The sequence below is a fragment of the Bubalus kerabau genome, chromosome 21 (genome assembly GCF_029407905.1).
Source record: "Bubalus kerabau isolate K-KA32 ecotype Philippines breed swamp buffalo chromosome 21, PCC_UOA_SB_1v2, whole genome shotgun sequence".
NCBI classification, from domain to species: Eukaryota; Metazoa; Chordata; class Mammalia; order Artiodactyla; family Bovidae; genus Bubalus; species Bubalus kerabau.
The window spans coordinates 60,657,019-60,669,217 of record NC_073644.1 but is presented as its reverse complement, the minus strand read 5'-3'; the positions used below and the strand labels follow the sequence as shown (position 1 = coordinate 60,669,217).

Sequence of the window (12,199 nt, the reverse complement as noted above, 5' to 3'; positions counted from 1 at the left end):
GGAATTGTTCAGCCAGCCACGAAGAAAGAGCAGGGGATTAAAAAAAAAAACAATGTCCGACCGATGAAGGGGAAGGTACCGCTCCTGGGGAGGGATGGTATGAATGGAAGCTGCCCAGGTCCTCCCATCTCTCAGAACCTGCGGTCACCGCAGCAAAAGGCTGAGATGCTCCCAGCCTTCCCGGGCACCACTGAGACCTGCAGGATGACGGTTCTAGCCTCTGTGGGGGGAGCCTGCCCTCTGGATCAGGTCTGTAAAAGTTTCTCTTTAAAAAACAGTTACAGTGAATTAAAAACTAAGAGCAGCAAAGCTAGAAAAGTGAAAGTGAACGTGAAGTTGCTCAGTCATGTCTGACTCCTCGAGACCCCATGGACTGTAGCCGACCAGGTGCCTCTGCCCACGGGATTTTCCAGGGAAGAGTACTGGAGTGGGGTGCCATTTCCAAAGCAAACAAACGGAAGGGCAGCAGGGCCGAGGCTCTCACTCCTGTCCTGGAGCTGGAGGCGGTGGGAGTGGGGTCCCCACACCTGCGCCCGTGTGGGGGCGTGTGATGATCCCCTGCCTCGTGCCCACCCCCAGGAGGAGGGTAGTCCCCTCCCAACCTCAGGGCGCAGGCCCGGCTCCCAGTGAGCCCAGCTCACCTCCAGGAAGGCATTCATCTGCTTCTGGACTCTGTTCACGAACCTCCACTGGATAACGAGGCTGCAGGAGGAAAGGGACAGCAGTTAACCAGCCCTCACCCCGCGTTCATTCCTTCCTGCACAACCGCAGCAGCTTCTCGTCGGCAGGGGAGGAGCAGGGCCCGAAGCGGGCCAAGGGGAGGGCGGGGCTGCTGCTGCTGCGTCCTGGACGCTTTCCAGAACAGGGGCACACGTGGAGCCTCGAGTCTCATTGAGGATTTAAAAAAAGTAAGACTGGTTCTCCCCTCTCCCCTCCACCAAGCCTCAGTTTACCAAAGCTGCTTTATAAATGTGACTGTCCAGAGAAAAGGGAAAGTGGGCTTTGAATACAAACATAACTGGGCATAATGGCACATACACACCCACACTTACGTACAACCATAAACATATTTTCCAGGGGAATACCCAGCACAACATATGTGATCATATGATATTTCGTTCTAGTATCCAATGTGCTGGTTTTCAAGGAAGACATACAATTTATCAGCATTTTACCACTAACATTAATACTTTAATAGCAACATTTGGAGGACTAGTGGTAAAAAAAACCTCTTTGAGTCACAGAAATCCACTGAAACCATGCTCCCTGTGACAACGTTTAGTGCACAGCAGCATTTACTGCCAGGCAAATCCGCTTTGGAGTCCACCTAAGGCGCTCTGTCGTGAAATAGCACGGGGACCTTGTCACCAAGGGCTCTCACTTATGGGGGTGGGGGGCTGCCATGGCAACGGCACCCGGGGACCAGCCTGCCGCCCGCCCACTGCTCAGCATTTTGGGGGCTCCCTGGCTGTGCTGCGATCACCAGCCCAACAGCCTCCTCCTGCACCGGGGGTGCAGGGGGCACAGAGAAGCTGGGAGTTCAACCCGACTTCTGGCGGTGAAGCCAGTGGAGATGCTGCCTAAGGCCCTGCCCCCGACCCGGACCTGAAACCCGAAAGAATTAACTGCAAAGAAAGACACACAACATGTATCACAAGGTCCCAACCCTCTGACTTCTGACCCTAGTCACCCTGCGGTGGAGGGCTGTTAAAAATCGATTCCAAGTCTGTGCTTCTGAACGAAGACAACGGTGTCTGCTAGAACACCATCTACTCGCAGAAACTGTCCAAGTTCAGCGCAAGTGCCAATTAACGTGCACAGGCAAGGACTGTAGTATCTTACTTCTAGTCTTTGACTAAGAGTAGTAAGTTTTCAAACTTGTGAGTAGAGAAGTCCATCCTTTGTCAGGGTGTCTAGGGACTCGACACTCTTCCCTTCTTCCTAATTAGAAAAGACAGTAGGCTTTTCTCTGCAGATGCTAAGGAAGGATGCTAAGATCCTCGGCCAGTTCTCTCAAGTCCTGTGATCCATTATAATGAGAGAGGAGGCAACCTGGCTTGTTGAGATGATGTTCTGAATGCAAACGAGTTCAGGCCATAGCTATAACTCACTAGATGAGCAGAAACTAAGACCCTGGGAGCCAGCCACTGTTACGCTGACCTGCCCAAGGTTAGCGAGGGCAACCCGGCAATCCTTGGAGGATACCAGAACTGTGTGCTTGAGGCATACATATACACCAAAGAGGAAAACGTAAGCTGCCCAACAGAGAAGGACCTTCTACCCTCTACAGATGTCCTAGATTTCCAAAGGACTCAACATTTTGTTCCACCAATGGAGGCTGAGGTTGAGTAAAGAAAATTACACACATCAGGAACGATGTTTCAGCACCTGCTGAATTCTCCCTATCCATTTTAACTCTTTTCCTATGCTTTCATCACGGAAGAGAAGTCAGGAGAGAGAGGCAGTATCTTCTCTTTGGTTGTCTCTAATTTTACCCCAACTGGCTTTTGACACTGTGTTCCATCGCTGTAATTCTCAGTTTTAGACAGGACACCCACTGGCTCCCAGAGTATCTGCTATGTTACTCAACAAGGACCCCTCTCTCCTCCCACTGCTCCTCTGTCTGGCAGCTCCAAGAAGTCATGACACAAGTCACACTTTCCATCCCGTAATTCAGCATCCAATGAGCCCAAGCCAGAAAGGAACCCCGGCTGTTAAGAGGACATCCACGGCATGCACAAGGCGTTCTGGCGAGGGCTGCCCACCAAACACGCCGCTTCGATTTGATAAAAGAAAGGGCTGTGTGCGTACGTACTCGATGTACTCTCTCTTGTTTTCGTTTGTTACCATTATTTCTGACCCGTTGGGCTTCAGATCCACTTGATATGTCTGCAATTACAAAGATAAAACAACGATCACCATCATGAGCTATCTAGCATATTATCACTGAGTAATAACGTCTCACTATCAGAGGAACGTAAGTAAAATTTATTCAGAACTCTTTCCCAGAAAATGGGCTCTGTGTCCAAGGGAGCGTCTAATGAGGCCTGTAAATTGTTAAGATGTTACACGCTTAAAGATGTTATCATCGAAGGCGAATGATTTTATGGTTATTTATGAGTTTTAATTATCCTTCATACATTAGCAACAGTGGAGAACAACACTTTTTTTCATCTGCTATTGACTTACCAAGAAATTTAATTATGTTTCACAGAAAAGACAGGGTACATCCATCAAGATTGCAGAGATCCCAATTTGTTGCTGAAAATTAGATTTTATAGCCATAAAAAAAATACGTGGAATTTCTTTCAAAGGGGCAAAACACAGGGACTTACAAGAGAGAAGCTGAGGAAGTCAAGTGAGGGATGGACCCACCTGCCCCCGGAGAACCCCCGCCTTTCTGTGCATCAGACACCACCTCGGGCATCCCCCGGTGGCTCAGCGATAAAAGAATCTGCCTGCAGTGCAGAAGACGCAGGTTTGAGCCCTGGGTCGGGAAGATCCCTGGAGGAGGGCTTGGCAACCCACTCCAGTGTTCTTGTCTGGAGAATCCCATGGATGGAGGAGCCTAGCGGGCTACAGTCCACGGGGTCACAAAGGGTAGGACACGACTGAAGGGACTTAGCAGGCACACGACACCACCTCCCACTCCCTGTCCCAGAACGTCCCCGCCTCCGTCAGAGCCGCTAGGAGCGTAGAAAGCAAAGACGCCAAACCCAAGGCAGAGTCTCCTCCTCTGCTAGCCCTGGCTTAACATCCGAGTGGACAAAGCAGTAAGTAGCAGAAGGGAAGGAAGAGTCTACTGATCTAACAGTAAAGTGTTTACTCTCGTGGAAGTTCCGGGGAAATAAAGAGGAAAAAAATACCACCCACAGCTCCCCTATTCACGGATAACCACTTTTATATTCTGCTGGGAGTCCTCGCAGTCTTTTCCCCACATGCATCCGGCTACGTCCAGGAGGAGGCCAAGCCTGAGGGAGCGGGTTCTCCAGAGTAAACGTCCAGGTCACATCCCTCATGCGGGATACAGTCACAGACCCCTGTAACAGACCCCTGCTCTGACACAGGTCCACTTTCAGCCACCCCACCCCAGCTCCAATACTCTGGCCACCAGATGTAGAGCTGACTCACTGGAAAAGACCCTGATGCTGGGAAAGACTAAAGCCAGGAGAAGGGGGCAGCAGAGGATGAGATGGTTGGATGGCACCACCGACTCCATGGACAGGAGTTTGAGCAAACTTGGGAGATAGTCAAGGACAGGGAAGCCTGCTGCGGACACTCCTTAGCAACTGAACAGTACCACAGAGTGCCTCAGCCTTGCACACGCACCCAGGAGCAGACCGGATGTCTCTGGCGTGCCCATCAGATCCTCTTCCTATCAGCATTTCCTCTGATGTGTGCTTGACTGTTGTTCTTTTTCACGTGGAGGCGGCTTATTCAATCCAAGCATACGGATCCTCGGTCTTGGACCTTCCCATGTTCTTCTTCCTCCTTTTCTTCATTATCTGGGAAGGGGCCTAGCTTCTCTCCCACATGACTGAACCCCACTTTCTACAACGTCAAAACGATGCTTTCCTGTCCCCAGTATGGACTTAACTGCTACTGTATTTTTATATTTCTTCAAATCCTTCCTTCCCACCGGGCTCCCTTCCACCACCGTCTTCCAGCCTGTCCAGTCGCTTCCGTCCCGTGTACGTCCCAGCACTTCTTGAGGATACTGAACAGTTCTGCTTAGGAAGTGGGATGGCAACAGGCATCAAGATTTTAAGGTGCAAATCCCTTCTTATAGTTACTTCTCTTTTAGGATTTATACCAATGGTAAGATATTGGTACAAAAATGTGTATTTCAGGATTACAGGCCTCATACTTTTTATATGGTGAGATACTGACATAGCCTAGATGCTGACCACTAGGGCGTGGCTAAAAACTGGATGGTCTACAGGGCTTCCTTGGTGGCTCAGCAGTAAGGAATTGGCCTGCCAGCGCAGGAGACACCACACATGCGGTGGAGCAACCAAGTCTGTAACTGTTGAGCCTGTGCTCTGGAGCCCGCGTGCCCAGAGAGGCCACCGTGGTGAGCAGCCGGGACACCAAGACAAAGAGACGCTCTCCGCTCACCACGACCAGAGAAGAGTTCCCGCAGAGCAACACAGGCCCTGTGCAGCCACAAATAAATAAAAGTTATTAAAAAAAGATGTTTGGTCTATGGAATGAAATCCAGCGTAGCTATTAAAAAATGGTATTTACTGACATGGAAAGCCACTTAGGATTTATTAAGTTAAAACTGTGCACACTCTACAATTCCACTCCTGTAATTAATAAATAAAAATACCTTGTGTGTTTACAAAGAATAATTCAGGAAGATACAAACCAAAATTTAATGGTAATTTTTCTCTAGGTGGTAGGAGTAAAGGGTGATTTTAATATGTGTTTATTGTACCGACTTTATTACAAAGATCAATATTTTATTATTATTTTTGTAATCAGATATATGAAATTATTTTTGAAAGTAAAAAAAAAAAAAAAAAAAGGCAGACTGTCCTATCTGTGCGAGGGAAGGAATTGCTGGCCAGGGCAACTCTGGGTCACATGGCTGATCAGGGCCGCAGTGTCTCCGGGAGGCAGTGATGGGGGCTCGGGGGCTGCAGGCCCTTCCCTGGAGAAGGTAAGTCCTCCCAGAGCCTCCGCTGCCCCCTCCCTGGCCTCACACCACCCTGTGGGCAGGAGCAGCTGCTATTCAGACTCCATTAGAAACTCACGGCCCTTGAGTCAGTGATGCCATCCAGCCATCCTCTACTGCCCCTTCTCCTGCTGCCCTCCATCTTTCCGGGCACCAGGGTCTTTAAAAATTCCACTTTTTAAAAACAGTTGTCGTCTTGTGTCTGAACTCCTTCCTTAAGGACCCAACACTAACATACTAACGCAGCGCCTGGCACACAGGGGGGTCAACAGTGCTTATGGAAGAAAACTTCTTTCCTGAAGTCTCTTGGCCCAAATACGAACTCCTCTCTCATCTTTGTAAAACAAGACCACGAAGACCAGCAGAACCTTTGGGATGAGGCTCTCACAGAACTGGACCCCACTTCTTTGCTAAGTAACAACTTGGCACTCACACAGGTCTCCCCGATCTTCTGGCAGACGCTTTAGGACAAAGGTCTGAGAAGTCCGCAGAGACACTGGGTCCAATCGGGCATGCCGGACCTGGTCAGAGGAAGGTCTTGCTGCTTCTCCTCCCGCTCCTGGGGGCCGCTGTCCCCGTCCTCCCCAGGCTCCCCCGGCGATCAGTGCCTCTTCCCACCTTCACGCTCCCTGCAGCTGCCCCTGCCCACCTTCCTGACCCCATCTTGGAGGAGCCGCCTCCTCCCTGGGTTCTTGGTCTGGCCTCTCCTCTCTCTCCCCTCCTGTTCCCAGCGTCTGTCTTTCCCCCGTTTGCTCTCCCCACCCAGTGCTTCTCAGCCCTTTTCCCCAGTCAGCACCCCCCGAGGAGCCTTTTTAGATGCCACCCCCCTTCAACTGCCCCATTCCTCTTGTGCAATCTTACCAAAGATGCCTATGGGACTAGCAGTGTGTTCTGTGCCCCGTGGAGGACACAAGCATCGTGATGGCTGAGACCTCGTCCTCTAAGAACGGCTTTTGCCCTCAAAGGAGCACCGTCACCCCAACTGGAACGTGCGCCTTCGCCCAGCTCAGGCCAGGCCCCAAGAGCCTCCCGTGCGGCTGCCACCCAGTCTCTGCCCCGTCCCACCGCACAGCTTCTCACAAGTCCCCGCGGCGGGCGCCTCTCACCCATCAGGCGCTGCTTTGCTGGCCCTGCAGTCCAGAGTTTCTGCATGTCACAGCTCTGAAAGCATGTCTCCTCCCAGTGGGGCACGTGTGTGTGGGGTGTACATGAGCGCACGGTTTACATCTCTGGTTGGTGTATGAAGATTGTTAAATACTGAAATTTGTTCACTTGAAACATTTTGAATAGGCCCCCCACCCAGCAGCTCCAGATTCTCGCCAACCAGAAAGAAAACAAACCAGAAAAACATGGCAACAGCTGCAGTTCCATTATACGAAGTGACAGCCACCACTAACCTTCGCGGGCTGAAATTTCTAATTACAGAAGGAGAAAAAGCTCAGAGCACCGAGGAAGGCTGACCGCATGCACATCTCGCTTCTGTGGGAACTTCACTCCACTGAAGGAATGACTTTACTTTTTGGTACAAGGAGGTGTGGGCTCCCTTTTGGGTTAGAAAAATTGCAATGCACTGCAGAGCCAAGGAAACCATCAACAAGGGGAAAAGACAACATTCAACATGGAAGAAAATAACTGCAAATGAAGCAACTGACATAGAATTAATCTCCAAAATATATAAGCAGTTCGTGCAGCTCAGTATCAGAAAAACAAAACGGCAGCTTTGCAAAGGGCTGGAGAGGGCGACGCCTGCGCAAGCCTCTTGCTGATGTCCACGTTTTGGGCTCAACAACTCTGTTCTGAGCACCGGCCTTGCAGTGGGCACTGTGAGCTGGTAAGTGCACAGCGGTGAGTGACAGGCAGCCCCAGGACAGCCACCACCGGGCTGAGCCAACGGGCGAGGCAGATGCTGAACACGCAACTGTACCAGGTGAGACAGATGCAGAGCACGCAACCGTACAAACGAGTGGAAAGGCACTTATGGTACCTGCCACAGGGAGACATGAGAGACCCTCTGAAGGACTGGGGTCTGGGGTCAGAGCTGGCTGTCCAAACCGAGGCTGGGAGTGTGTTCCCCACTGAAGGAATGGAACGTGCAAAGGTCCTGAGGCAAGAAGGAGCTTGGTGTGTGCAAGAGGTCTCGTGGGAGCAGACCCAGAAAGTATGAGAGGCAGCAATGATGCAAAGTGCAGCTGAGACAAGTACGCCGGGCCCGGCCACGCAGGACGTCACGGGGCACATACAGGGTTTGGGGCTTTATCTCGACAGTGACAGAATGGGAATTCTCTGTGTGCTTTCAGCAGAGGAATGACATGTCATCTCACATTCTGCCAAGACCGCTCTGCCACTGTAGGAGGTCAAGGTGGATATAAAAGACCAGTTAGACGTCTACAAGCGGGGGGCTCCATGGGGAAGAATCCGCCTGCCAACGCAGGAGACACGAGTTCGATTCCTGATCCAGGAAGAGCGAAGATCCCATGATGCTGTGGAGCAACTAAGCCTGTGTGCTACAGCTACTGGGCTTGTGCTCCAGAGTCCGGGGACTGCAGCTGCTGAGCGCATGGGCCCTAGAACCTGTGCTCCACAACAAGAGGAGGCACGGCGACAAGAAGCCCGCGCCCCACAACTACAGGGCAGCCCTGCTCGCTGCGGCCAGAGAAAGCCCGAGCAGCGACAGAGACTCAGCTCAGCCGAGAAATGAATAAAGTTTTATATATATATGTGTATAATAGATATCACTATATAATATATGTGACCCCATGGACTATATAGTCCATGGAATTCTCCAGGCCAGAATACTGGAGTGGGTCACCTTTCCCTTCTCCAGGGGATCTTTCCAACCCAGGCATCAAACCCAGGCCTCCCGCATTGCAGGAGGATTCTTTACTAGCTGAGCCAGAAGGGAAGCCGTATAATATGTATATGGTAGCTTACCCTCAGGTATTCGTGAGGGGGCAGACAGGGAGAACAGAGAGAACTGACAAACAGCAGCGAGTAAAAATGAACAAGGCCTGGTGAGGGACTGAATGTGGGAGATGAGAGCTAGGTGCAGCTGCTTAATTCACTGTATTTTTTCCAGAATACAAAACAGATATGCTAGTTTCTTGTTAATCAGGCCTGGCTCTCTCAAAAAGAAAGACAGTACTTTCACAAACAGGCTCCTAATCATCATCTTACTCTTACTTGAGAATTGTTTGTAATGAATAATTGACATGAATTATGACGATCATCAAAATCTTTATCAGAAGTCTACTTAAAAATGCAAACATTTTCTGTTTGGTTTGTACTTGTTAGGTAGAAACAGTTACATTTAACTGTAACTGAGGAAGGTCTCTCAGGGCGTCTGCATCGAATCATGGCATCAGTAATGCCTTCTGAACTGTGTTATTTAAGTTAGTCATATGGAGTCCTATGGGCTTCCCTGATGGCTCAGCAGTGAAGAATCGCCTGTAAAGCAAGAGACGGAGGATGGAGGAGACATGGGTTCGATCCCTGGGTTGGGAAGATGACCTGGAGAAGGAAATGGCAACCCACTCCAGTGTTCTTGCCTGGAGAATCCCATGGACAGAGGAGCCTGGCGGGCTACAGTCCAAAGGGTTGCAGAGTCAGACAAGACAGAGGGACTGGACTGAGCATGGATGGAGCTCTGTAAGTGGATATACATGAGACCCTTCTTTTTGCATTTGACAGCCCAAGACTGATTTTAAGTCTTCTTGGCTCTTTACGTCTCCCTCCATGTGTTAAAAACACAAAGAAGACATAGTTCCAGGATGATTAGCCATGTGTTGCTGCTGCTGCTGCTAAGTCGCTTCAGTCGTGTCCGACTCTGTGTGACCCCATAGACGGCAGCCCACCAGGCTCCCCCGTCCCTGGCATTCTCCAGGCAAGAACACTGGAGTGGGCTGCCATTTCCTTCTCCAATGCATGAAAGTGAAACGTGAAAGTGAAGTCACTCAGTCGTGTCTGACTCTTGGTGACCCCATGGACTGCAGCCCACCAGGCTCCTCCGTCCATGGGATTTTCCAGGCAAGAGTACTGGAGTGGGGTGCCATTGCCTTCTCTGAGCCATGTATTACCCTTTGAAAATTGGCAGTCAAGACCCTTAAAAAAAAGGTCCAGCTTAATAAAAAGTCACCACAATTCCAATTACATTTTGTTTTCTCACACTTGGAGCTTCCATTACTTGTAACATTAAAAAAAAACGAGATCAGTGCGGTTCAGTCCTTTGCTCACTAAGCATGCAGCAGGCATCACTACACGCTGGGCCCTGGAGAAACCCAGGAGCCTCGAGGGCTCAGGGGAGGCAGCCGGTCAGTGGCGGCTGGAGGTCAATGTGGGGAGGGCCACAGGGGTGGGGGGGGGTGCTGCAAGGAGACAGTGCCACGTAGACTGCGGAGGGCACAGGGCATCTTGGGGGCAGCACAGCAGGCGCCCATGGCTGTGAAGGTGGGGGGAAGGAGGTGTCAGGAGGGAAGGTAAAGGTGCGCTGTGCAGGGCAGGCCGTGGTTCACACTGAAGGGCATGGGACGGCCAGTGGAGGAGATGCTGAGCAGAATGGTTCCGGATCCAGGTGTGCTTCCCACAGTGACCACATCTGGAGCACACGTGTGGGGGCATCAGGGAGAGGACTGGAGAGGGCATGACGTGGGGACCAGGGGCCTGAGCGAGGGGAGGTGTGGATGAGGGAAGCGACGAGGACGTGGTGACCAGCTGCACGCAGGGTCGGGACGTGGGAGGAAAGAGGGAAGAGGCTGAGGTGGAGGGGGTGGGGCCACTGATCAGACGGAGGCAGGGGGCGGGGCTGGGAGGAGGAAGTGGCTCTGGTTCAGTCTGGGGATCTGTGGGTCTTTCTGGAGGGAGGAGGGGTTCAGGAGACCTGGGGGAATCTGGACACGAGAGGAGGGGTGTGGACCGGAGATAACAGACTGGGGGGTAAGCAGTGCGGAGATGGGTGGAACCCGAACCACATGGTGGGTGAGAGCTGGGGTCAGGAGGAGAAAAGACGCAGGCAGAGGAGCAACCACGTTGTAGGGCTGACAGAAGCAGCGGGACTGGGAAGAGCTGGAAGGGTGAAGGGGAGAGGGGTGACGGGGGAGGGGGAGGGGCTCGAGGGAGGGTGAGGGGTGAATGGGCCAGGGTGACGGGGGAGGGGAGGGGTGACTTGGAGGGGCTCAAGGGAAGGGGGAGCAGAAGAAGGAAGCAGATTAAGGGCAGGAACCCATTTATATTTAGTCCTTGGGGGGCTACTGCTAATCTGGATGGGACATCTTAGTGGGGGGCGGGTGTGCAGAAAAGGTCTCCCTCCCCCTTCCCCACAACAAGACCCCCACAGGACAGGTGGCGTCCACTGTCTGTGAAGAGTTTTGGTCACAAAGCACAATATGCAGCAAAAAAAGGATGGGAGGGCAAACGATATTCTTAAAGGAATTCATTGATCGTTTACATTTATCACAAGGTCTTTCTCATCCCTGGCGTTTGAAATTTTATGAGCCTCAACTCTGCCAGCCAAGAAGGAAAGGAAACACAGATTCCCCAAGTCCCGCCCACCCCCAGGCTCACACTCGTGAGTGCTCTTGGCTCATATGTAACATTAATCCTGGTATCTACGGGATCACCTTATCACCAAATAGTTTTTGCCCCCACCCCTCTTTGTCAGAAACTCCTTTTATCCAGCGGCATCAGCTTCTTTTTTCTAGACTATGAACCCAAGAGGGCAGGGACCTGATTTCCCCACCTCACTTATAAAACTGAGCCCAGCATCATGAATAGACAGAGATGTGAACACACTTTTGGGGCAGTGGAGGATGCTTTCAGTAATCTCTGATGCAATAAAGAACAAACCAACATCATCTTCCATAGTTAACCCTTAAAATGGGCTCCCTGACCTCATGAACGTCAAGGCTATGAGGTCTGGTCTGGGAGATGGAACTCTCTCTGTGCTTTTGTGAAAGGACAGGAGCCGGGGCTGGACAACATCTTGAGAAGACCCTCCCTGCCCCCGCAAGCAGTGTTATCATTGGGGACAAATGAATCAAAGGTAACACACCCCCTAGACAACGTCAGGGTGATGACGAGAATTCCAAGCAGGCAATTTTCATCTTTGAAAGTAATCTTTAAAGTTAACATAGCCTGAGCTATGGTTTTTTCAGTAGTCCTGTACGGATATAACAGTTGGACCATAAAGAAGGCAGAGAGCCAAAGAATTGGTGCTTTTAAACTATAGTGTTGGAGAAGACTCTTGAGAGTTCCTTGGACTACAAGGAGATCCAACTAGTCCATCCTGAAAGAAATCAGTCCTGAATGTTCATAGGAAGGACTGATCCTGAAGCTGAAACTCCAATGCTTTGGCCACCTGATGCGAAGAACTGACTCATTTGAAAAGACCCTGATGCCGGGAAAGATTGAAGGCAGGAGGAGAAGGGGATGACAGAGGATGGGATGGTTGGATGGCATCACCGACTTCATGGACACGAGTCTGAGCAAGCTCCGGGAGCTGGTGATGGACAGGGAGGCCTGGCGTGC

At 51.1% G+C, this 12,199-nt stretch overlaps 1 protein-coding gene across 12 annotated transcripts in view; it reads right to left on the bottom strand.

The window, feature by feature from the left end:
• Positions 1–12,199, bottom strand: part of NEDD4L (NEDD4 like E3 ubiquitin protein ligase) — a 379,737-nt gene that overhangs the window by 10,831 nt on the left and 356,707 nt on the right. For all 12 annotated transcript variants that reach the window (XM_055559372.1, XM_055559373.1, XM_055559374.1 and 9 more), the window contains 2 exons: positions 2,816–2,889; positions 642–702 (listed from right to left, as the gene is read on the bottom strand). In XM_055559372.1, coding sequence (XP_055415347.1) covers positions 642–702; positions 2,816–2,889 — 135 coding nt within the window. The remainder of the gene's footprint in view (positions 1–641; positions 703–2,815; positions 2,890–12,199) is intronic.